This window comes from Cebidichthys violaceus, unplaced genomic scaffold (assembly GCF_023349555.1).
Source record: "Cebidichthys violaceus isolate CVI_PGR_0920_01 unplaced genomic scaffold, fCebVio1.0.p SCAF_7, whole genome shotgun sequence".
NCBI lineage: Eukaryota > Metazoa > Chordata > Actinopteri > Perciformes > Stichaeidae > Cebidichthys > Cebidichthys violaceus.
Window position 1 is genome coordinate 13,706,311 of NW_027176927.1, and position 22,866 is coordinate 13,729,176.

Consider the following 22,866-nt stretch of genomic DNA (forward strand, 5'->3'; position numbering starts at 1 on the left):
TTGTTTTCTGAAATAAATTAAATTCATAGATCTAAAAGAAAGCTCATCATGGAATGTAAATTCGGTTAGGTTAAAATAAATAGTAAAAAAAAAGTCATGGTAATTGAAATATTAAAATCATATTTTGTGCTTCTTCTGCAGCACAAAGTGTATGGCTATGCATATTTTTTTTACATTTCATTCTGAAGGCAAAATCCTTTTACACTTGCTCGATGCCATAATAAGCCACATCACAAAGCATTTGTTTTTAAACTGCAGTACAAATAATCCTTCACAATGTATGCCACTGCCATTCAAAGGCATCATGGAAAAAGTTGTCAGGACAGAGATAATACCGTATTTTTTGATAAGCTGGGTTTTCATACACCAAAAGCACAGTTACATTCCAACTCAGAGAGCAAAATGTTGAAAAATATAGGGGAAATTCTGTAGCGGACACTACACTTTTTCCAAACTCCCTTGATTATGGAAATTCAAAAAGCAGTTGTGGTTGCGTGAGATACAAAGAAAGACACAGCACTTAAGGCAGAGCACACGGGATGTTCTTTGACAGTCCCCAAAGCGACACCTGCCCCCTTCTCCCTCTCCAAGCTGCTCTGGCCAGTGGCCTGAACCATCGTACCGTGTGGCTGCATCTGGCATAGGACTCTCCTCCAACAGGCTGGGATTGGGGGTTTCGTTTGTTGCATGAGCCTTGTCTTTGGGGGGGTGAGGGGGAAGTGAGTCCTGGGTATCAGAGCCGCTACAGAGGATCAAAGCCTTCGACACCTCCAATCTGAAGGACATGAGAGTCAAAGGTGCAGACACTGCCCTGTGATCCTGTCGGTAGCTGAGCCAGGAGTTGACTAGAGCTAGATCTGTGAGGTACCAGAGCACTGCTTGAGGCCAGCAGGTCGGGGCTGAGGCAGTGAGGGGGATAGAGTAAAGATTCTGCAAATCTCGGTTGAGATGAGCCGACATCTGGGCCTTCTCAAAGTTGTCAATGAGTGAAGCCATGTTCCTCTGGCCATTTCCTGCGGTAGAAAGTATGAAGCCACAGTGCGACCTGCGTAACATCAGCTTCCCATCTGAGCTGACAAACTCATCTCCAATCTGTCCTCTGGCTCCTCCAACCCTTCCTGCACCATGAACCCCTGCAACTAACAGACGCTCGAGCATCGCAGGGGTGGAGAGTTCCTGCTTGCAAAGAAACACCATACTACCTTTGGGGACCATTTCTTCTACAGCATCTTCTTTGCCAGAAAGACCCAATTTGAGATCCACGTGCAAGAGCAAACCGCCAAATCCAATTAACGTTGTACAGTTTAGAGACAGCTTCTTATTGTGCATCTTCCCAGGCAAAGCAAGTGGATATTGGTCAACTGCATAATCCCCCTCTCTTCTCAGCGACTGGCATCCTGCTTTGAAACGGCACAATAATGGCTGAGCCTTCCACAGCGGATCAATCGGTGTTTTCAAACTGTTCAGGTCATTTGGCGCGTCCTTTTGTCTCTGCCCATTACTATGCTTACAAATTTGACTTTGCCTACTTGAGGGAGTTTTACCTTGTAGTGCATTTTGAAAATCACTATCATGTCTTCCCTCCTGAACATTACTGTTGACTGGATCTTTTGCAGGAGAGGCGAGTTTCAACATGCGAGACAGCTCGAGGAAACGGGAAAGTGGCACGGCCTCAGCAATCAAGGGCACCTTAGTCAAGTCCTCCCAATAGAGCCTTGGACTAGGAAACTGAAAAATAGCAAAAGACCAAATAAACCTTGAGTGTTCGTCCGTCTAATTAACAGAGCCAAGTAAAGATTAAAAAAAACATGAGCACAAACCTTTAAAGTTCCCATTGCTATGTGGATCCCGACAAACTGTGCAACCTCTCTGGCTGTGACAAGTTTGGTCATGTTGGACAGTTTATTTGTGCAGTTGGCAATTTCTACCCAGGTATCCCAACCAAAATAACTGGAGAAGTAGTCAATGGGCTCTCTGGTCCTGTTTTCCTCTCTGAGTGCTTGGAACTGGCTCGTTGAAGTTGGCAAACTAAGGGAGAAAAAGTGAAAAATAAATAAGAACGTTTTAAGTTAAAATTAAACATTATTTCTGCACAGTATGGCAAACTATTAAATCTTAATAAAATAGGAGACAATATATTTTTGTATCAGTGCTCTGTTAAGGTTGTATATTGTACTGTACTTTTGTGACAGCTCCTCTGGCCGTTGTGCGCCGTTTGTTTGATTCTTGTAGAAATAGGCCATTACTTCTGCTTCTGAGTCAAGCTGAGGATCAGACAATTCAAAACCGCCCACGTCCTCTTCATCAGAACTTTGGAGGAGAAAGTCCTGGAGGTCTGGTGGATGCTGCCCCTCAGTGTCTGCCACAGCTGAAAGATCAGATTATAAATGGACGAGTTATCTAAAATATGATCGACATTGTTAATAAGTAGCTTAAGTACGTTTAACAGAACAAGTAGACGTAACTTCTAACAGAAAACAAACTGCAAAGTCACAGACCCCTGGTTCTGACAATAGCCTTCTCTCTCTCATTTCCTGGTAGTCTAGTACAGAATGGCTCCCTTTATCTGTTGTTAATAGATTGAACATGAAAATCTTCCTATAATCTTGGGTAAAAGAAGAATATCGCTGGAAAAGGCAATGACTCACTTGAATTACTATCCGTTTCTTGATGTTCTGTCTGCTGGGCATCACTGGATGCTCCTGTTGGTAAATTCCCACCGTTGGTCTGAACAGCTCCAAGTAGAACCTCCCTCTCCTCCTCCTTCACTGGGTAGAAGATACACTGGTTGGTGTTGAACTCTGGGGTGATGCAACCCTCGTCCCTCGTTGTCTCTCCACTCTCCATTACTGAAAGCAAAAAGCCGAAAACATCCAACTCTGAAAATCTCAAAATCTTACGGTGTCAATTCAGCACACAAAGTGGATTAACAAACACATTGGCTTATTTAATCAGAGCTAGGACATCATTAGCTAAACTGAATAGTTAACAGCTAAATCTGGTACAATACATCTCTTCTCTTTGTATTAGATTAATGTTTTTTGTTCATGTTCCCTGACAAATTTAAAAAACTTTACTAATCTTCCAGTCTTAATGCTAAGCTAAGCTAAGCTAATCACCTCCTGGCTGCAGCTCCACTGACTTGTGAGAGGTATCAATCTTCTTATATGTACACGTATCTTCTAATGTAACTATCACTTTAACACGTACCTACAGTATGGCCTAATACTTACATGGACTGGAGGAGTTTTCAATGTTGACCTGCTCCACATTCCATCGGATGTGTCTGCTGCCTTGCGTGGCCTCATGCAGCGCGAGGCTGCTCTCCTCCTTCACCAGAACAGTCCTTATATCACGATGGTGCTGTGGCTGCACACTTGCACTCTGTCTGTTTTGACAGGTGAGTGCAACCAGTGGTGGATCTGAGATATTCTCTTCAACCTTGATCTCCTGGCTCCCGAGGGCTTCATTCTCAGCAATGCTGTCCAAACCCTGGAACCGCAACAGTTGTAAGTTTGCAATGTTTCATTTATTATTTATAGATGATGAATGGTAGTTGTTGAAAAAACTGGCGTCTCACCCGTCTGTGATTGTTCCTTGCCGTCATCTGGCACGTCTCCTTGTCAGCAGTCGCTCTCTGTCTAGAGGTGAGGACCTTCTCAAGTATGATGCCTGGAGACTGGTCAGACTCATTGTTGTGTTCCTCTCCTCCCTGCGGTCCTCTTAGATGCCTTACCTCCTCAACACCAGTGGTAACGGACTCCAGCTCAAACACAACTTTCTCTTTTGGCAAAGATGCAGTTGGAGCAGTAGCTTGGTTGGCCTCAGTGCTGGTCTCTGGCTGTGAAGTCTTTGTGCCAGTCTCACCTTCGTCATTCATTTCTGAATCAGAGCTAATGGGACATTCTTCGTAAACTACCTGACACTCATCCTGTTCTTTCACTGATTCCGTTCCTCTGATAGTATCTCCGACTGAAACTCTCTTAGATATCACATCTTGTTTTAGACGCCCCGTTCCTCTTCTCCTACCACTTGTAGCATTCATCGAAACGGCTTCTTTCCCTCCTTTCTTCTTCTGGACTAACAGTTCTTCCTCCTCTTCTTTGATCTCCACATGATGAGTGGAGCATGACACAGTCTGAGAAGTTAAACTTTTTCCAGTTGTTGTTTCATTACTAACATGCCCAGGAAGTTTGTCAGTGCTTTCACTCGTAGAATTACAAGTTCCACTTGATTTATTTTGGGGAACAATGTCTTCATGAGAGGTTGGTTCATCTCTCTCATTCTGCTCCCCAACAGTGACTAAATCTACCTCGAGAAGTAAATCCTCCTTAATGTCTTCCTCCGTGGTAAACTGAACTTGAGATTCTGAGCTGGGATTCCTTGGAGTACCTTCTTCTTGTTTGTTCGCATCTGACGTCAAAGGTTCTCCTGTTTCTGAACTCTTTGTCTGAGTAGAGGTACTTGAAGGGGGTTCAGATGTGAAATTCAGAGGGGTCTCACTGTTTTTCCTTTGATCAGATGGCGAATGAACTTCAGCGGAGGTATGAGATTGATAATCTCCTTCCCTTCTACCTTCAGCCTTATTTTCATATGCACTCACTTCAACATCTGAAGAAGGAACAGGTAAAGATGGGGATGGAATCAAAGCCGGAAAGGAGACACTTTGCTCTCTCCCCTCTAAAGCCATCTCTGCAAGCTCAGGCTCAGTGTCCCAGTCTGAAGCAGCATTCATCACTCCAACAACCTTATCGTTCTGCTTTGGAAGCTGGTAAAGATCCAACCTGGAGACGCCTTCAAAGACATTGCCATTGGTGTAAGTGAGACCGGGACTCTCCACGATGTGAACCGCCTTGTGCTTCTGTAGGGATGAGACATCGCTAAATCTTTGTCCACACTCCTTACACTCCAAGGCACGCTTAGAATTAGAAGTTATCACTCCTTCAGTCTCCACTTTCGAAGAGGCTTTACGTTTCCTGGTGGTCTTTGGTTTGGTGGGAAGCGTCTCAGGTGTTTGATGGGAAACTTGTAATGAGGACAACAACGACAGAGCTTTCTGGTTCTTTTTGGGTCTTCCTCCTTTTTTCTTACCTTCCGCTGTAAGATTATTTGTAGGCTCACTTGTTGAATGTTTACCTTTACTCTCTGGGGAAATTGTTTGGGCATCATGAGGTGAAGCCTCCTGTGTCTGGCCTGATGCTTTTGAAGGGTCTAACTTGTAAACTTTCAGTTGAGGCTGTTTATGTCCTTTCAGTAGAAGTAGAGCATCTTGCGTTATCTGTGGTGCAGGGAAGTCTGCTGAAGCTGTGCTGGTTTTTGTGTTGACTTTTTCCTGTTTTGCCAGGTTTTTCTTTCGCTTCCCATCCTTTGCTTTTTTGGGCTGATCTTTTTGCATTATTTTTGTTTGTTTTTTCTTTTTAAATACAGACAAGGCTACAGTTTTGTGCTCACTTATGAGCGTAACCCCCTCCCTGGCCACTTCTTTTTGCTTTTGCTTTTTCATCTTATTTTTAATTTTTTCCCCTTTGATTTGTTGCACTTGTGGGTCTTTGGAAGGTGATTTTATTTCAGAATTAGATACCAAATGTCCCAATTTCTTGTCCCTTTTCCCCTTTCTTCCCTTCTTCTGTGACGCTCCCTCTTTCTCTGAGAGATTTGTTGGTGGCATTTTACCTCTTACTCCTTCCTGCGTTGGCTGACGCTGCTGTGATGTCTTCTTCTGTTTCTTGTTTTTCTTCTCTTTGCTTTGTGGACCAAATTTAACAACAAGGCGAGACTTTTTAGTTTTTTGCCGTTTGGCAGGTGCGGCATCAATTTGGAAATCATCCTTGCTTATGGATCCGACCAGTTCTTGCATATATCCTTGAAAGATAAAAGCCCTGGTTGGCTTTCTTTTCCGCACTTTAACCAGTTCTTGAGCTGACATTACATTTACTGGTAACTCTGACATCTGTGGCACCTGCTTGGTCTCTAAGTGTGATGGAACCTCTCCTTTAGCAGGTGAATCCTCTACTTCCGACTTGTTCTTCACCGGCTCCTGACTCTCCATGCTCTCTACCAGCAATTTCTTAGATGGTTCTTGTTCAGATGGTTCGTGTTCAGCTTTTTCTTCTGGCTCTTGTGGTGCATCTCCATCCACCACAGGGTGGCCCTGATCTAGACTTACTGTTTGCATCTGTGAATCATCCTCTTCTTTGAGATTAGTTTCAGATTCACTTGTAGTTTGTGTGAGCGTGTCTTGTGGAACAAAAGGGCAAGAAGGAGGGCCCTCTTGCTCCGGTTGTAAAGGTGTGAGCTCCAGCTCAACTGTAGTCATAAGTAGTGGAGCTGACAGGCTGGTCTCCTGCTCCTCTAATACTGTCTGATCTGCAGACTTTTCCAGGTCAGTGGTTGGTACCAGACAGGAGGATGGGATTTCATTATATGGCACAGTTTGGGATTGTTCTAGCTCCACAGTTGGTATGAGTTCTAATATGACTGTTTGCTCAAGGTTTTGCTCTACCTCACTCTGACAAATAATTTCATCCACAGGATCAGACTGAATTGCACCAATAACGGGCTGTTGAAGGATCTGATGCATCACCTCTCCCCCGGGTCTCTCCGTATGTTCAGTCTGATCGAGTGTTAGCTCTATATTTTCACCTACTGCTAAGTGGGAACCTAGTTCTGAGAAAGATGGGTTTTCCAACTGCCCATCTGGCGTAATAGGTTCCAGTATAATTGTTTGCTCCATTAAATCAATTGAGTTGTTTGAAGGGTCCATTTCAACTAGCTTAGATTCTGTTTGTTGCAGTCCTATAAAATCTATCTGTGGTGGGTGGAGATTCAAATTCATTGTTTCTGTCAGTTGTGATAACTGCTGCACTTCCAGTGGTGGGGCATTAGGTGGCACCTGCCCCAATATTACAACTTGGTTTACTTTCTGCACATTTCCTAAGGACTCAATAAGTCTGCGAATCTGCTCCGTGTCAATATTGGCATCCACTTTTTGCAGAGGTCCATGTGGCCCCACCTGTAGTAGTGCTGGTTGGTAAATAGATATTGGAGTTATGATGGGCATATTTTGTTTCACTTGCTGCCCAGCTGAGAGGGCTTTACCGGCTGCAGCAGGCAACCCGTTGTGCTTAGTTTTCATGTGATGTAGCCGTGTCTTGGTACTCTTGAAAGTGGCCTTGCATGCAGAACAAGGATACTTTATGGTAGAAGCACCTAAAGATAATAAAAGAAGACAGCTGTGATGCATTGGGGTATACCATGTAAAGCGCAACACATCCTGCTACCTGACAGATATAGTTTGTTTTCTAGAATTTTATAATTTTTAAAGATGCACTAATTCAGGAGGCCAAACATATCACATTAATGATGTGTTTTTTTGTTTATCATTTAAGTTTATTTTCTAATACAGCAATATTTAGAAAGCTTTCACCATCCCGAGAATAAAGAATAACTTAATAATAACTGTAGTTAAATTTTCTGTGTATATGTAGACTAATTAATTTCTAGACCGTAGCTCTTTTTGATAGACATGTATTGGCTACAAAAACATTAATATAAATTCCCATACTACACATTGTACAACCTAAGCTAAGACCTTGACTCCACTGTTTAGAAAGGCTGCCAGGGCCTCTAATATATTGTGCATCCCTAATAATTCTATTACTTTGGATCAGAAAATGGGACTCTGCAGCAATCCTTACAGCTCTGTGAGGCCGTACATAGTCACAGCAGTGACCATGTTTTCCCTCTTAGTTTAGCAATTTAGCATGCTAACATTTGCTGATTAGCACTAAATGCAACAAGTCCAGCTGAGACTAATTAAATGTGGTTAGTTGTGCTAAGCAGTAATATTAGTCATAAAACAAAGTATTGGGCAAATTTGATACATGATTACAACATGAATGTCTGTACCATAATTTCGTGACAATCCATTTCATTGTTGTCAAGACATTTCCCTCAAAACCACAAAAGTCAACCTCATGGTGGTGCTTGAGGAAAAGTCAGGGGATCAACAAAGTTATTAAGATTTATCCTTTGAGAACCAAGAATGTCTGTACAAACTTTCATGGATATTTCAGTCTGGACCAAAGTGGTGCACCAACAAACTAACATTGTCATCCCTCGAGCCATGTTGCTAGCATAGCTAAAAAGAATCTTAACATCTTCATGTGTAAACTGATAATAACATGGATATCTTCCTTACCATCATCTTTCTTCAGTTGTGCTTTCGCTGTGGTGTTGACCCCATCTCCTTCAGCTCCCTCTGGCAAGTGTGAGACCGCATGTTTCTGCAGAGCTTTGGACATTGTGAACCTCTTTCCACACTCCTTGCAAACGTACGGCCTCTCTCCAGTGTGTGTGCGGCGGTGATACTTCAGCAATGTCATCGTTTTGCAGGGTTTGCCACAGTCGGTGCAGGCGTAACCGTCCTGGCCAAAATGAATTTTTTTATGAACGGTGAGCTCTGATGACTTGTTGAAGGCATTGCCACAGATTGGACACTTGAAGGGTTTCTTCTCTGTGTGGGCTTTCTGGTGGACCATGAGCTCTGTGGAGTTTGTGAACTGGCGGTCGCACACGTAGCAGGCGAAAAGGGCGTTCCTCAGTATGCACTGTTCATATTCTGCTGGGTGGCTCAACTTCAGGTGACGCTCTTTGCTCTTGTGATCGCTGAAGATTATGTGGCACTCGATGCACTGCAGGGAGAGCTGAGACGCTAGAGGGAATCAGGGCAGGAGGGGTAGAAAGTTTAAATGTAACATACAGCTCATCCATACACTTAGGATGGGGACAAGTACTCATAAAAATAATAATAAAAAAAAGTCCTGAAAAAGAAAACAATGTGGCTCTGGAGGCTCCTTCATATAAGAAACACACAAGTGTTTCATTGGAGCTTTCACTATAGTCCGACCAATACTGTAATGTTTAGGCAGATTCCAATATAAATATAAGAGTTTAATAAATATGATATTGATATACCAGCCAATTGTTTTCAAAACTGCATAATGCAAATAAAAGTTTGGATGAGAATCCTTTCAATTTGTTTACTTTCAGGCCACAATATATATTCAGCAGTGCACTTGTCAGTGCTTGCGGACAAACACATAACTGCATACCAATATTTAAGCAATAAGCTAATAATAATAATAATAATAAATATGCCAGCATAGAAATCACAGTATTCATTCGACTACTGTAGAAAATCACAGTATATATTAACTGTGTCGGACGTATCACAATATAAACTGAGATTTGAGAAAACAAAGAAACCTCTCAACTACAAAAGGTGACTTAAAGTGCTGTTAAATTTTTATTTTGATAGCGGGGAGTGTGTAGCCCCAATTTAATTATCAAACAAGAAACAGGCCTCTCAATTCTGGCCTGGCTTGTTCAGAGAGGTAGAACGTAGAACGAAACAAATACAAGTTAAAATACTCACACGTGAGAGGCATAACCAGAGGTTTGGACATGTCCATCTTCAGAGGATCTACCATGGCCTTCTTGGAAGGAACGTATTTCCTACCATCACGTACACCTTTATCCGGTGTCTTTGCCTTTTTCTCATCGCACCCAGGATTTGCATTCGTGTCAGATGACGGTTCTGCAGGGACACTGAGCTTTGAAGCAGAGTCCGTCTCCATCCCTGCAGTGTGAACTGAGGGCTCTGTCAGTGGCCCTACAGCAGCCTCATTCTCCACTACGTGTGTGACTGCCATACTTGGTGCTTCTGCTGTTTGCACCCCTGTCCCATTCTCCTGTGGCGTGTCTACTCTTTCAGTCCCAGCAATAGCAGCTGATTTGTTCCCCTCTTGCTGTGCATCTGGTTGACCCGGTGCCGGCTGAGCTTCAGTCTCGGTGTCCAGTGGTTGCACTGTGGTGGCAGTGGTCACAGGGTCTGGTCCGCTGTTGGACTGGGTCGGACTCTGCATGGCTCCCTGCCTCTTTGGCTTCTCAAATGCACTTGTTCATATGTTTCTATGAAACCAGGTCACACACAGAAACACAGAATGGCTGTAAACGAACAACACATACATGAACACAAGGTACCAAGCAAACAATTATTCAAACTGCTTTGTATAAAAAGGGTTTATTTGATATGTTTTAATGCAGTTAACAGCATCCTTGTTATCTATGGCGACAGCTGGGGGACTAGGGAATGAATGGGTTTAAAACATTTGAATTACAAAAGAAGACCGACGGATGGGGGGCAGCCGTTAGAGGCTGATGTATAACCCAAACTCAACACTTTAATTGGTATAAATAGTGTATGAATAGAGTGACTTTAACATGATAATATATTTGAACAAACCCTCCATGATAACCACAGATACACAGATTATAGCTGCCCAGTTAGCTTAAATTCACTGATTTGCGGTTAATATCGGCTAGCGATTGTTAGCATTTTCATCCAGTTACAGAGCTCAAAGATGCTAAATAATCATTCACTTTAACTACGTCCCCGTGTTTACTCCCCTATAGCTGTATGAGTGTAGGAGGAAGCGGTTTTAAGGTTACCTGGGCTGTCTTGTCCGCCCCAAACATCTCCGCGTCGCTCCTCACAAAGCCAACACAGAGGAGCCGCAGACATACACGTGACGTCACGTCTGACAAGGGCCGCAGAGGGGTCATGGGAATTGTGGTTTTTCCCACAATCAACCCCGGACTCATGTGTTGCTGTTTACTCTGCTAAAAGACTATAATACGGCGTGTTGTCGGTACCAATTAGCACACTTAACCTATATTTACAATACGTTTAAAGATGAATACTGCAAGAATTGCAATGGCATGTGAAAGTGAAGCTAATTGCATTGCCATAGCCCAACTATGTCTATCCTCAAACCCTTAGACACGGATTATATTGAACAGGGTATTTTGTGATATAAATGTAACAGTATGTTGAAGCAATATATGTTTGCCTTCAGCTCTATACTTTTCAGTATGTTTTGACAGTGCCAAGAAGCGCAGCTTTAGAGTTTGGGCTTGATTTAAAAGGTTTGAAAACGACTTTGGTAAGAGTTGAGGTAATTTTATTTCTTTGTATATACAAAATATAGAGGTGTTGGTAAATACTTTTTCATTCTATGGTCCACAAATTCTCCCTCACTTGAGTCTCAGCCATGTCTAATGAAATCTTCATAGAACTGAAAAACAGAACTAGTCAATGAAGGCAAACTGTAACAAGGTACTGTACATCAACACCAGATAAGTATATATATTGTATGTTTACCACCATTCAGCAAAAGAAGGTCCTGGCAATGTCAATGCAGTTACTACTTGTTGAGCAAATTAAATAACACCCTTATGGAACAATTCTGGGAATATCGTCCTTAGGACACAATTGAATAAGGCTGAATAAAGTTTACAGTACTGCATCTCCTGGCAAAAATACAAAGTAAAACAGCCAGTTAGTGGTGCTGTTGCAGTATGTGATGTAGGATCTTCTTCTTCACTGTAAATTCCAATTATTGCAGTCCCTGGAAACCTCCATAAACCAATAACAAAAAAGTCCATTAGCACAGTTAATGCTACCACTGTTTATATCTGTTCTTTTTGTAATCAACATTTACATATTTTATGAAATACTGTATTGCTTAAATATGATTTGTACCTTTCTCTGTTACTTCCTCTAGCTTTAATGCTCGTGTTTTTAACCTTTATAGATATGTTCTATGTTTCTTACACAGATATGCGCAGTATTGATATCCCATCTATTACATTTAGTATTGTAGAAGCTACATTAAAATTAGAAATTGCTCAGTAAGGCAAGCTGATCAAGCATGCATAAGCTCATGATAGGATTTATAATGAATGAGATTGTGTTGAAGTCTCTTGAGCTCCATTAGATCTCACTGCATTAATAAGTCAGCCATTACTTACAGTAAAAACTCCATTATAACTTCAAACTGCTGATTGTGGCAGAGTGATCAACCATAACGTATAGCAATGATTTGTATATGAGCTATTAAAAGCAGAGTATAGTATGAGCACTTTCAAATATCTCAGTTCTTTTCATATCTTAAAGATGCTTCTGCCCCTCATTACACTTTCATAACATGCAAGACTTTGTCTGTTTCAATTTATTTTTGGCACTTTTGGAGAGGTTGTTTTACAGATATAATTTCAATAGTTATTTGTATATTGCTTTCAAGAATAACTAAAACAAATCATAAAACATTTCACAAAATACTACTTTTATGAATATTTCAATAAACCCATAGCATAAATTAAGTTGGTAATACATACTCGAAAAATGTGGTGCTAAAGAGCATTCTGAATTTAAGACTATGTGCTCAAAATATTCCAGTCCAAACCCACATTATTCTTCAACATATTTCCCTTCAGTTTAAACAGTAATTATGTTAATAGTCCACATTGTGAAAAACATTATTTCCCCATGCACATAAAAACAAACACTAAAAACTGTTTGAATGCGTTACATTTTATTTGGTTATACAAGTAGGAAATGTAAAACTGAAGCTCTGAGTTTCTTTCCCTTCATGACGATGTTTTGCATCACCTAGTTGATAAAGTTTCTACTTCAAAAATATACATTTAATAGCTGTAGTTTAATCTCATAGCATGAACTGTTGTACTCTGATGTAGATACTCAGTATCAATCTCCCCTGGACTATTATACTTAATGTAGTGTAACAGTGGGTGAAAGTTCAAGTTAAAAAAAATTCTAAATTCTAGATATAAAGAATTGTTTTTACAAATTAATCAGCAGTAATTATGTCTTTGTTTCTTAGCCCTAACAATGTATTTTTAACAGTAAAAAATGTAAAAAAAATAAACTAAAGGCTAAGGTCAACAAAGGCACCAGTATGAGAAAAAGAAATGCTTCCGTGAGCCTTCAACCCTCAACATCATCCTGTGACATCGGAATCTCGCCAGTAGCATGTTTTATATAATGCAAATGCAGCTTTCCCACTTCATCAAAGCCCATGTCGCATTCGACACACTCCCATTCCCAATACTTGTGCTCTCGCCACACGTTTGTTTCCTGTGACTCCCTCTCGTCCGGCTCCTGTCCCATTTGTGGCTGTACGCTTTCCGATTTCAAATCATCGGGCGGAACAGATCCGGTCTCTTCACAATCCGACACTTCGAGGTTTGCATGGTGCCCGAACACGGCGTCCTCACACGGCTCTTCAGTTTCATTATTCCTCACGCCTTCTTCCTTTCTTTCTCGTCGCCTCTTTCTAATCTCTTGCTTCATTACAATATTTGTGTAATTCCTGACTCCCACAGGCCTCCCGCTGGACCTCACGTAAACTCTAAGATGCCTTTTTAAGTGTGAATTTAGATTTCCAGACTGGGAAAAGCTCTTCCCGCAGAATGTGCACGGGTAAGGTTTTGCTCCAGTGTGGGAGTTGTAGTGGACCCCGAGCTGTTTAGATGAGCAGAAGCTCTTGGGGCAGAAATTGCATGTATATTTCCTCAGATTGTGACCCCGCATGTGTTTATCTAGCAGGGCTTCATCTTTGAAGCCTCTGGCACAACTTAAACACCAAAATGGTTTTCGTTTATGAAGGTCGATGTGAGACATCCACGACTTCACAGAAATGAAGTCTTTGTTACACCGATCGCACCTGGGAGGTTTTGAATTAACTGACCTGTGAACTTTCAGGTGACCAAGTAGGCGTGCTCGCCTGATAAACGACAACCCACAGTCTGGACACTGATATTTGCTCAAATTCGGAACACCGGACTCTGGACTATTTGATGCAGATGATGGTTTTTCATGCAGCCTTTGGTGTTTTCGGAATGAAACCAAGTAGGTATAAACCTTCCCACAGACCAAGCAAGCATGAATCTTCCCAGGTAGCTTCTTCGTCGCGAGTGTGGCACCTTCAACATCTTGTGCTAAGCCTGAGGGGTTTACCTGCAATGAACGGCTCATGTCACACCCATCTGCATCACCATCCGGGCCTCCACCTGTGTTTTCTGCATCGTCTACTCTCCCAGAATCCAGTTCTGCTGCAGGACTCATGTTGTCCCCCGTCTGAGCCTCTTCCTCTTCCTCCTCCTCCTCCTCCTCCTCCTCCTCTTCCTCCTCCTCTTCTTCCCTCTCCTCCTCTTCCAGGGCATGCTGGTGCAGGTGAGTCTTGAAGACATCCCAGTGTGTAAACCTCAGTCCACAATCCTTGCATGCAACGCTGCTCTGGTCGACTAGAAAAGGAGGGAAAAAAAGACCAAGTTAGAATGTTTACAGATAGTCGTTTCATGCACAACAATTTGAACTTCAACTTATTATACAGTATATAAAATAAACTAGCATGTATCTTCTGATTTTCTGAATAAACTTTTTTTCTATGATGTTCCAGCAGAATGTTTGCAGATTCAGAAAGAGCCTGTCGTTACTGGTAAAGTTACCAATGTGTCATTTTAGCAGGTAAAACTTACAAGACTGAGTTGGGTTTCTTCTCTTCGTTCACAGATGGGGGGGGGGGGGGGGGGGGGGGGGGGGGTTGACTCTACTAAAATCATTTCTCAGAGCTTTGCACATTAAATCATTATCTATTAAGCCACTCTAGAAAATGATGACATTTAACATATTACAGCAGGAAACAGACTTGAGATAATTTAGGATCACAAGACAAATTAATTAAGTCTTTTTAGAATTAAATTTGTATTTTCAATTTTAAAATTATAAACGTAAAGACAGAATAAGTAAATAAAATCATTAATTGGCAAATTATTATTTTTTTTGTTGATATTTTGATGTGATAAATTAACAAAACTAAAAGTTCTCCATGAAGCCATTTTCCAAGTATTTCATGCAACTTTGGTCATAAAATGACTTTCTAATCAAAAGCTATATCTTTAAACTGATGAAATCAATATTTATACTCTTCTGATGCTAATTTACATGACCTGCTAGTTTGCAAAGCTACTTTTAAAAAGGTAGTATGAACTAGATGCCCTGTTTTTGTTACCGTTTTGATGTATTTTAAGAAGCCTTTTGTAACACCTTGGCCAGAGACTTCAATGAAAAACAATTGTGGCATTTGTTTACCATGTGCATTTATTGATTTGTACTGTCCCTTCTCTAATAAACTAAACATTACTCTTCAATAACCCAATACACGCACAGTACTTATTACTCAGAAGTGACGTCCAACATTTGTTAACAAACCAGACTCATAAGTCCACCACAAACAGATCGACTAAATAGAGGTGAAATGAATCACACAACACAGTTATTCACGCAGAACTTAATCAGTTTATTTCACCTTTTAGTCTTTGTTTTAGAAACAGCATGTTAAACGAGTAGTCAAAGGGTATATTGGTCATCTCGGGGAAATAACAGCTTTTCATAAATTAATATAGCAAAGTAACATCTCTTGTACAAGACAAATACTGTTTCCAATCCATAAGTGGAAAACTAAACTAACAACTATCCGATATGAACGAAAGCACTATTTTAGTTAAAGTAATGAATAGATTTTCAACAACTTAGAAATATAACACTGAAAAGGAAAGAACATGGGAGCTTATACATCAATCAATGCTAAATGTGTTGTGTGTAAAATACTATTTGATTGTTAAATTTGTTTTATGGTAGTAAATGGCTGTAATGTTGGCTTTTTACTAATTCACATAAGCAGTGCACATGGTTGAATTTGATATATTTTGTCTTCTATCTGTCAAACCTCAGGCTTTTAAAAATGGCACAAGCTAAATTAGTATACATTAGCCGTGCAGAACTGTTCATTGTCTTCATAAACTTTAAAATAAGTAGTGTGTCAGCAATGCTGATCATTTTGAGGACAAACATGTACATGCATACATTTTTCCAAATATTTGTTTTGACACATCTAGATATGAGCTACCAGAAATCGGCCAGTAATTCCCAAAGAGATTGACTCATGATAGGTCTGTCAAATCAAGTAGTGGCTCTAAACTATCGTTGTGACATTTCAACATTAGTTCATAAAAGGGGTTATTCTTAAACATTTCTACATATACTAATCCAGTGTAAAGGAAAATAATAATAAAGAAGAAACAAAGAGGGAAAGCATGTTTCTACTCAACCTAAACACATTTCTAACAAGGAATTTTGTAGCTTAACATATTTAAGTAGTTTTGCAACCTCCAGAAGAACACCCCCCCACCCTTCAAAAAAAAAAAAAAAAAATCCACAATCTACAGTGTCTTCACTTCAGTCCTTTCCAGGTTGTATAGTCAGATATTTTCCACGGGCATGTTCAATATAGTGCTGGTGCAAATCAGTTTCTTGACAAAAAGTAGTTCCACATTCAAGGCAAGTAAGGCCATCGGTATCTCCTGAGGAGACGGCAGCGGAGGCATCACTCTGCCTTCTGTCATCGCCGTCACACTCCTGGTGATGATCGATGAGGTCCTGTATCTCACTGAAGGTCCTGGGGCAGATGGTGCAGTGATACAAGTCATTGTTACAGTGCTGGGTTTCATGTTTTTGTAACGCAGTCGGTGAAAGAAAGGCTTTGCCACAATGTTGGCACTTATGGCTACTTTGAGACGGGCTGTCTGAGTTCAGGGTGGAGGACGGAGAGGACGTCCTACTGGTGTCAGCAGAGGAGGCGTTGGGTTTTAAAGGCTTTGAGGTCATGGCGGCGCTGAGCCTTAAGCGGACCTCGTTGGGGAGACGACAGCGGACCTCATCGTGCCAGGCGAGGTGCTGCTGCAGCTGATTCTCCGTCCAAAAGCCGTGGCAGCACAGGGCGCAGCGATAAGGCCGGCTCTTTGCCTTGGTCTTATGGGTTCCAAGCTGTTCCTCGGTTTGGAAAGCTTTGCCGCACTTATCGCACTTGAAGAGGCATTTGGTCGTGTGCTCCGACAGGCGGCTAAGAGGTTGGGAAAGCTCAGCCGTGGTTTCAGGATTCTGGATCTCCCGTTTAGACTCGTGCTTCATCTCCAGGCAGACTTTCTTATGGTCAAGGAGGACGCCTAGAGAACTGCACTGCTTCCCACAGTCGAGGCATGAGATCAATTTCACATATGGGGGGTCTGATCGGACTTTCTTCTTTCCTCTGCCAACAGGGGCGTTTTTCTCTGTCACTGTAATGTTGCCTTCTGTCTGTGTAACCTCACTGCTTGACGCAATGGACTCCGTTTTAATCCTCATAAGAGCCTTGTTTTTACCTTTCGTCCTCTTCGAGTGGGCCTGCCATTTGTGGGCACGCAGACCTCTTGCTTTAGCAAAGGTCATAGAGCAGAGGGGGCACTGGTGGGCTTTGGGCTTCAGCGTCGACGACGTGGACTCACTCCCATTCAAGCTGACATCCAGCTGTTCTGGGACTTGATGATCTGCAGCGTTTACATGCTCGTTTACATAATGGGCAGCGAGAAGTGAACCTTGCTCAAAGGCTTTGTTACATTCTGGACATGAAAACTCGCTCTCAACATTTATCTTTGAATCAGTGTGTGGCACGGTTTTGGTTTGACACCGAGGATTAAATATCTGGTGACGTTGGAGAACACGATGGTTAAAAAACTGTTTGCCGCATTTGTGGCACTGGAAAGGTCCGTCTTCTGTCTTGTGGCTAACGGATTTCAAATCATCATCTTTTAGCGCGGACAGTGGAAATTTCTTTTCCTTGTGCCATCTTTTGTGGGAGCCGAGGGCTGCGTTGGACATAAATCGACGGCCACATTCTGAGCAGTGAAATATCCCTTTGCTCGGCTCTTCCTGTTTAGGCTTTTTAAGCATGGCAGACATTGCCAGTTTTCCTTTAGCTACAGATTTGTGACCCTCAGCGTGTATTCTTTTATGAAAATTCAAAGCTCCAACTACTGAAAAGCTTCTGTCACACTTTTTGCATTTGTATTTCAAATTAGTTGTACTTGGGTTGTTTAAGTTGCCTTCATGTGTTTGCATTTCCATCTTTAGCTCCCCGCTGTCCATTTCATTCTTTACTTCAGTGTGTACTGGTATTTCCTGTGTGACATCCATATTATTTTTGTGCAATGTCAGCATATCATTATTTTCTACGGGTTCTGTCTTACAAACTACCTGACGGTCTCTTTTAATGCAAAGCTTTTGATGAGCCCTCAAAGAGGCCTTGTTGTTGAAATGGGCGAGGCATGTAGCACACTGCAGATCCTCCAGCGCGACGGCAGATCTCGGCGATGGTGGCGAGTGCCCGGTCTCGTACCCGTGGCTTTTCATGTGAAACTGAAGCGCTTTGGCCCGTGAGAACAGCTTCCCGCAATCGGGACAGCTGTACGTGTTCTTCTTCAACTGCTCCACCTGATGCTGGAACGACTTGATGGGCGGCGGCAGTAACTGGTCGCTGTGCACGACCTGGTGTCTCAGGAGGCTTGAGAAAAGACGAAATGACCTGTCGCAGAGCTCACATTTGTGATCTCCGTTTTCGTGTTTTCGCATGTGCAACGCCATGATGCCCTTGTGACGGAACTTTCTACCGCACACGGGACACGGGACCTTGAAGCGTGGCTGTCTATTAACGGAGTGCAAAGATCCCGCGGAACCTTTGCTGAGCCTCAAATCGGTACACCGAGCCTGACTTTGCTTGTGGTGAGAGTAAGCTCCGAGAGACCAGAAACCCTTCCCACACTGCTCACAATGATAAATCTTTGGGCCTAGGAGGGTTTTCTTTGGATTGTATTCTTTCTTAATGACAGAAATATTCTCCTTTTTTTGTGCAGAGCAGTTTCTCATGTGGTTAAACAAGCTAGCTGCATGAGAATAAGACATCATGCAATCTGGGCACTGGAATTGTTTTCTTTTGGGATGATGCAGCTGATGGGAGACTAAAGCAGACAACCGTGTGAAGCGTTTACCACACTCATTACACGCCAGATGTTTCTTCTCTAATCCCTCATCCTCATCCTCACTTGTGTTTTGAGTCTTGTGCTGTTGAATGTGAGTGCAGTGTGCTGCGTAGCTATTGGCCTCGTGGCCACATGTGTCGCATGTGTGAACTGCCCCCGACTGACCTTGAGTCTGCTGTTTTCTTTTACGAACGCCATGCCACATTCTGTGAACGCGCAGCGATGAAGCGCTAGAAAACCAGCGGTAACACTCCGGACAAACAAATCTCTCCTCCGCCGTTTCGTTCTCGGCGTCGCTCGCCATCAGAGCGCACTGCTCGTCGGTTTGCTCAAAGTCAATTTCCACAATTTTCAAATCCATCTCTGCTTTTGAAACGAGACGACTGGTGGAAAATCCAGCGTCGCCGTCGTCTCTTATTTCCTGATCCGATTCACACAGCAGCTCCAAATCAGGATTCAGGTCTTGGACGAGCTCATCCTCAGATTCGCTTGCACTGATCACCTGCACATTGAAGTCCCCGGGGTCATAACTGTCCACGTCTTCATCAGTCTCATTTACATGCGTGTCTTCTTCTTCGTCTTCGGCCATACTGGTAGAAAGCACATTCTCTGATTCCACCTCTTCCTGCTCAGCCTCTTTCCTCACGCTTTCCAAAGTCTCCTGTTGCGGTAGCAGAGAGGTCTGCGTCTGAGCTTCCTTCTCCGTTTCTCTGAAAACATCCGTGTGATGAAGCTGATGGGAGTGAAGCGCTGAGGCCCTGGAAAACTTCAGCCCGCAGTCTTTACATTCAAACGCCTTCTTCTGCAGCTGACACACTTGATGAAGAAACGACTTTGCCGCGGTCTCGTCGCTGTGTGCCATGCGCTGATGCCTGAAGTAGAACGTTTGAGTCCTAAACACTTTTCCGCACTCCTCGCACGGGAACCTGTTTGCAGGATCATTTGAGGGATTGGCGTGCCACCGCTGATGGTTGAACAGGGCAATGTGGCCACTGAAAGACTTTTTACACTCACTACAGTAAAACTCACTGCAGCTTTTCTTTGGTTTGTCTTTCATTTCTTCTGGAGAGCATTGACTGTTGCGGCTAAATCGCTGATGCGTTTTAAGGCGCATCAGAGCGGTGAAAGCTTTACCACACGAACACGTAAACGTTTTTTCAGGAGTATTAACCGTCTGGTTTTCACTGGACTTGGCTTCAACACTTGACTCCTCTGTGTGGAATGCATCGCCTGAACTTTTGTTTCGCGGCTTAACTAACTTTTCCTCATGACAACGACGGTGTGCATCAAGAGCTGAAGCACGGGAATAATTCCGCCCACAAGACTCGCACTGGAACGACTTCTTTTTCAAATGTTCCAGGTCATGAAAAACGGATTTTGAGGCTTGTCTGTGTGAGCGCTGATGGTTGAGGAAGTGTCCAAACACACCATAACATTTCCCACAGTCTGGACATTCATAGGTGTGTTGCTTTGTTTGAAAACTAGACTCCTTTTGAGAGGTTTGACCGTGGTTCTTCTCCATATGCAACAAAAATGCACTCGATTCAACAAACGATAGTGAACACCAAGTGCAGAAATTATTTGGTTCATTGTCCTTTTCCGCATCGTGTAAACCATCCGATTGGTTGTCTAAATACATGCTTTCTTGTGGGTGCTGATGCCGATGCTCCAAGTATGCGGCCTCCTCACTGAAGCCTTCTCCACAATCACGACAGCAGAAAACCCCTAAAAATAGAAAAGGGGAAAATAGGAGGTCAAAGCCACTCCTGCTTCCAGAGAACGAAAGACAGAAAAAAAGAAAAAAAAAGAATCACAAAAACACAGGTGCAAATCATATCTTTATTTTAAAAGGTGATTAGAGTTTACAATATAATCAAGAAGAGAAAATTTGGTTCTGGATATATAACAACATCCATAAAAATACTATTACAGAGGGGCTAGTAGATACAGCACTTTAGCCAATGAGTGAAGTTTATTACTCGTTATTTGATAGGATTGCGTTCTTAAAAAGTAAAATGTTACCAAAGCCTCACATTGGAATACATCGTGCTTTACCAGAGGCCTGTGAAAGAAAAACATTGATTTTCTTCACTGCAAACCTGATGCTACTTTCACAATCAAATCTTATGGCATACACCAGCCCTACTTACAGAATTATTTAAACAAAATGACATATCAAATCAGAGGATTGTTGATCAAAGTTTGAACTGTAAAGTTTGGTAGCTAAAACATCTGATCACAGACATATTTGTGTCCATTAAAGACAGTTTATTGGCAGGAAGGAATAGTGATGAACCGCAGACCTAGGTTGAACCTTTGGTCTGGGATCACACTACTAAAGTATGAAAGGGCGCAACAACATTCAACATATTGTGGTACTGCCTTCAAGTGGCATTTGACAGTCATATCTTAGACAGAGAACACAATATGCTTGGAGTGCAAGCAGTTAAAGTAGTGAGAACATTGTTGTCTAACAACAAAAATAAATGCCACAAAACTGGCTATTGTTCTCTTTTCAAAAACAGGAAATGCTTTTTTGTTTTCACATTGCCATGCCATGAAAAAAACGTCATCCCTCTGGCTTCATTATTGTTTAGAATGGCAGTGTGCAACAATCACAATACTATCATTTATTAATTTCTCAATCAAACATCTGTAGGTTGTCCATGTGCACTATTCCCACAGAGAGTTTATAAGAATCATGGTTAACACAACCCCATTTGGAAGCTGTATGCACAATCAAGACTCACGGTGTCGTTATGACCCCTGCTTAATCTAATCAAAACATCATATGAGCGTCTTTAGGTAATGTTGGTCTGCCAGGAGTTAAAAAAACACATCTTACAATGAACAGGCAAACACTTCAGTTACCATTGTTCATCATTTGAAATAAAAGGGGTCTTTAATAAACACTATGGTGTTTATTGACACCATTTGTACCTTCCATTACTATTCAAAATGTGATCTAAAGAGAATGCTAATTTAGCATACACAGGAACTGCCTGAATACAATATAAGCTACATCAACAAGGAATTAAGAGTTTGTTTCTGTCAGTCATTGTAGGTAGCTCATGAAGCTAAACTTACAAATAAAGAGTAGGTGGGTAAGAAAATCAAGGTGAACATTGTTGGGAAAGCATAAGCAGGATAGGTCAGAGTGAACCTGCATCCTCATACATGTAGAGCACCCTCCATGACTACAGCATGTGTGGAGGTTACTAAATGTATAAGAAAGTCCCATGATGCATTGCGTTACTGCCAACACACCTCAAACCCACTATAGGTTTGAGCAACAGCTTGGGCTGTTGCTGGGTTAATTCAATTAACAGGACTCTGCACCCATGCACATGAAATAGTCAAAAGGCCAGGGGTGGATAACTATGCAAGTTACTGCAACGCGTTAAAAAAAAATCATTTATTTAGCATTATATGTCCCTGTGCCTGCGGTGAAGGAGGTCACCACGCCTGTTACATACTGGCGGTGTATTGCTAGCGCTAACGACATTCACGTTTATCTAAGTGACCACTACTGGATACTTACGATCAGCGGTGTCCCCAGCGGATGGAAACACGTTGTTTCCAGATGCTGTGTCTCCATCGTCGGGTTTGTTTGTCGCTCCGTCCTCGTTGATCGCCGAGGTAGCAGCTCCGTCCATCTTGGAGTGTCTCTTGTTTGTGTAATGCTAGCTTACTCTAGCTAGTGCTCGTTAGCATAACAGCGCCACGGTTTGCTTGGCCTGAGTTGTTCTTGTAAGCAGTAACCCAGATGAGAAAGGAGGAGGAAAAACGAGTATGTCAATCTAGTCCGTTTCCACACAACAAGACAGCATCTTGTAATGTTTTTAGCAACGCAAGTGATGGTGAACACAGCTAGCTGTTACACACACATGCAGCGTTAAGTGGCTGCGCGTGGGATCCCTTGGCCGGAAGTGGATTCTTCTTCTTCTGTTTGTTTCCTTCAACAAAGACGATGGCCTGCAGCGAATCCAGCATAGTCTACTCACTAAACAAAGTCTGAATGTAGAATATCTCATTGTCAATTAGGAAATAAACAGACTGAGCTTCTAACGTGCTCCATGCTAGTATTAT

The 22,866-nt window shown here is 42.2% G+C and overlaps 2 protein-coding genes across 4 annotated transcripts; both read right to left on the reverse strand.

The window, feature by feature from the left end:
* znf576.1 (zinc finger protein 576, tandem duplicate 1) lies at nt 1–10,590 on the reverse strand. Of its 2 annotated transcripts, none has more exons than XM_068736444.1 (9): nt 10,513–10,590; nt 9,437–9,972; nt 8,201–8,713; nt 3,581–7,209; nt 3,234–3,492; nt 2,649–2,849; nt 2,182–2,368; nt 1,821–2,028; nt 1–1,728 (listed from the first exon to the last, which is right to left on the reverse strand). In XM_068736444.1, exons 2-9 carry the CDS (start codon nt 9,924–9,926, stop codon nt 439–441), a joined length of 6,777 nt encoding a protein of 2,258 aa, XP_068592545.1. In that variant the 5' UTR covers nt 9,927–9,972; nt 10,513–10,590; the 3' UTR covers nt 1–438. The 2 variants fall into 2 exon arrangements, with proteins under 2 accessions (XP_068592545.1, XP_068592546.1); XM_068736445.1 differs by having other exon boundaries at nt 9,437–10,008; nt 10,513–10,566.
* A 1,763-nt stretch (nt 10,591–12,353) lies between these two features.
* si:ch211-261d7.6 (zinc finger protein 585B) lies at nt 12,354–22,748 on the reverse strand. 2 transcript variants are annotated; one of them, XM_068735777.1, is made up of 3 exons: nt 22,319–22,727; nt 18,943–20,502; nt 12,354–14,169 (listed from the first exon to the last, which is right to left on the reverse strand). In XM_068735777.1, the coding sequence occupies exons 1-3, from the start codon at nt 22,431–22,433 to the stop codon at nt 12,851–12,853; spliced, it is 2,994 nt and encodes a 997-aa protein (XP_068591878.1). In that variant the 5' UTR covers nt 22,434–22,727; the 3' UTR covers nt 12,354–12,850. The 2 variants fall into 2 exon arrangements, with proteins under 2 accessions (XP_068591878.1, XP_068591877.1); XM_068735776.1 differs by lacking the exon at nt 12,354–14,169 and having other exon boundaries at nt 14,709–20,502; nt 22,319–22,748.
* Between the last annotated feature and the right edge of the window lie 118 nt (nt 22,749–22,866).

Coding starts and splice junctions, on each gene's coding strand:
- si:ch211-261d7.6 (XM_068735776.1), bottom strand. CDS start 22,433: ATGGACGGAGCTGCTACCTCGGCGATCAACGAGGACGGAGCGACAAAC. Junction 20,503..22,318: donor CGCTGGGGACACCGCTGATC/GTAAGTATCCAG, acceptor TTCTATTTTTAG/GGGTTTTCTGCTGTCGTGAT.
- znf576.1 (XM_068736444.1), bottom strand. CDS start 9,926: ATGCAGAGTCCGACCCAGTCCAACAGCGGACCAGACCCTGTGACCACT. Junction 7,210..8,200: donor ACAACTGAAGAAAGATGATG/GTAAGGAAGATA, acceptor TATTATCTTTAG/GTGCTTCTACCATAAAGTAT. Junction 3,493..3,580: donor CAAGGAACAATCACAGACGG/GTGAGACGCCAG, acceptor TTGCGGTTCCAG/GGTTTGGACAGCATTGCTGA.